The sequence below is a fragment of the Penaeus vannamei genome, chromosome 12 (genome assembly GCF_042767895.1).
Source record: "Penaeus vannamei isolate JL-2024 chromosome 12, ASM4276789v1, whole genome shotgun sequence".
Classification (NCBI taxonomy): Eukaryota; Metazoa; Arthropoda; class Malacostraca; order Decapoda; family Penaeidae; genus Penaeus; species Penaeus vannamei.
In genome coordinates, this window is record NC_091560.1 from 8,143,047 (window position 1) to 8,145,546 (window position 2,500).

General features: G+C 35.4%; 1 protein-coding gene across 1 annotated transcript in view; it reads left to right on the forward strand.

Annotated features, from left to right (window-relative positions):
* LOC113801284 (NADPH oxidase 5) overlaps positions 1–2,500 on the forward strand; it is a 147,774-nt gene that overhangs the window by 117,707 nt on the left and 27,567 nt on the right. The window contains exon 4 of the mRNA XM_070127810.1: positions 577–674. Coding sequence (XP_069983911.1) covers positions 577–674 — 98 coding nt within the window. The remainder of the gene's footprint in view (positions 1–576; positions 675–2,500) is intronic.

A 2,500-nucleotide genomic window follows, 5' to 3' on the forward strand; every position in this document is an offset into this window, starting at 1 on the left:
GAATACCAGAATGTCTACATCATTCTGTCACAGGATACACAGATTCCTCAGATAGATTACATACATACATACATACATGGATATATACATACATATATACATACATACATACACCCATACATAAATGCATGCATATATGCACGCATTTATGTTTGTGTGTATATACATATTGATATCACACACACACACACACACACACACACACACACACACACACACACACACACACACACACATATATATATATATATATATATATATATATATAATATGCATTATATATATATATATATATATATATATATATATATATATATGTATATGTTATATATATATGCATATATATATATATATATATATATATATATATATATATATATATATATATGTGTGTGTGTGTGTGTGTGTGTGTGTGTGTGTGTGTGTGTGTGTGTGTGGGTGTGGGTGTGGGTGTGGGTGTGTGCGTGTGTGCGTGTGTATTTATGTATTCACGTTTGTTTATTTATATATGTAAGTATTATCACGAAAGCAGGTCTTAACCTCGTTTCTCACAATTCCTTTATCTCCTCCTTCCAGGTGTTGGAGAAACTCTTTCGCCTCATAAACAAAGATGGCGATGGTCTTGTAAGTCGCCAAGAAATCATGGATTTTATCGCCAATCTAACCTACGCTCGGTAAGTAATAGATGCGATCATTTTTATCTTTTTCTTTTGTTCTCCAATTCGGTGTTTGGATGTCGTTCGTGGTGTTAAGTGGCGTATTTATCCATTTTTCCCCCATGCTTATTTTCCTTCCTTGTTCTTTATTTTCTTTGTTTCTTTGTGTGTTTTTTTTTTCTTTTTTTTTTCTCTCTCTCCCTCTCTCTGTCTCTCTCCTTCCTTTATTTATCGAGTTTTTTTTTTTTTTTGCTTATCTGGTTTAATTTATTTTGTGTGTGTGTCAGCTGGTTCCTGGTTGGAGATAATGTTTTATTGTTTGTTCCTATATCCGACTCCTGCTTCCGATTGTGATAATGGCGTGCCTGATATGATAGGGCTGTTGGGTGTGACTGTTACTATTTTAGGTCTGCGTTTGTGTGTGTGTGTGTGTTTGTGTGTGTGTGTGTGTGTGTTTGTGTGTGTGTGTGTGTGTGTGTGTGTGCGTGTCTGTGCGCGCGTGTGTGTTTGTTTGTTTGTGTGTGTATGTATGTATGTGTGTGTGTGTGTGTGCATTTTTTCGGGCCATTGTCAATTTCTTATTTCGTCAGTTTTATAGTTATTTAGACTCAAGAATCCGGAAGAGGCGCTTCGATCCTCTTCCGGAAAGGCTTGAATCCCTTCCTTTCCGGATCGAGGTGTTTTTATGCGTCCCGATCCTCTATGATTTTACTTCCGGAATTTATCTTTTTTTCTTTCCTTTTATAGGAGGGGGGGATTTTTTTTTTTTTTTTTTGGGGGGGGAGGTTGTCGATAATGCTAATCATCATTATCGTCATGATTTGCTGTAATTGTTGTCATTAGCATCATCATCACTCTCATTGCTGTTTCATTTTTATTTCTAGTTCCGTTGGTACTGTTATTTTTATAGCTTTGTTGTTATTATTATTGTTGTTATTTTTATAATGAACAGCACCATCACCATCACCACCACCATCACTATCACCATCATCATCAATCATCATCGTAATTCTCATGATTATGACTATTATTGCCACTTGTTTATTGCTGTCAACGTTGCCATTATCAATAACCACACACATTGTCCATATTGCCACCAGCCAGGTCGTCAGCCTCAGTAATTCTCTCATTTATTCAGCTCTTGTTTAATTTCCTTGGGCCGGGGTGGGGGGCGGGGTGGTGGGGGAGGGGGCGTGTTTCAAATACACATTTAAAACTCCTCGGATGACTCCTCGGATGACTTCTCTTTTCTTGTTATTTAACTTAGCTTTGTTACTTAACGTAGCTCGACTTCACTTGTCTCGTGACTATTATTTCAGCCGAACTTGCCTTCCCTTGCGATTAATAATTCAGCTAAACGGAGCTGCTCCTGCTCTTGCGCCGTGACTATTATTTCTCCGTCTTCTTGTCGTCAGTTGTCTCACAGTTATCTTATATTCTCCTTTTTACTACTTACACTCCTCTTCACTTTGAGAAGGAAGTCAAAAACCGTAACAATAGAGTTAGTAATAAGAATCTTTTAGTGATAGTCCAATGAAGGCAACAATGACAACGAGAGAAATAGCAACAAGGATATGATTAGCAAATTGTTAGCAAAACAGCTTCTACAGACAATGAGCACAGCCATGGCACTAGCAGCAATAACAGAACAGGAAACAAAACCTGTAAAAAATAATAGATAAATAAAAAGATAAATAAAGATATATATATATATATACATATATATATATATATATATATATATATATATATATACATATATATATACATATACACACACACACACACACACACACACATATATATGTGTTTATACATATATATATATATATATATATATATAT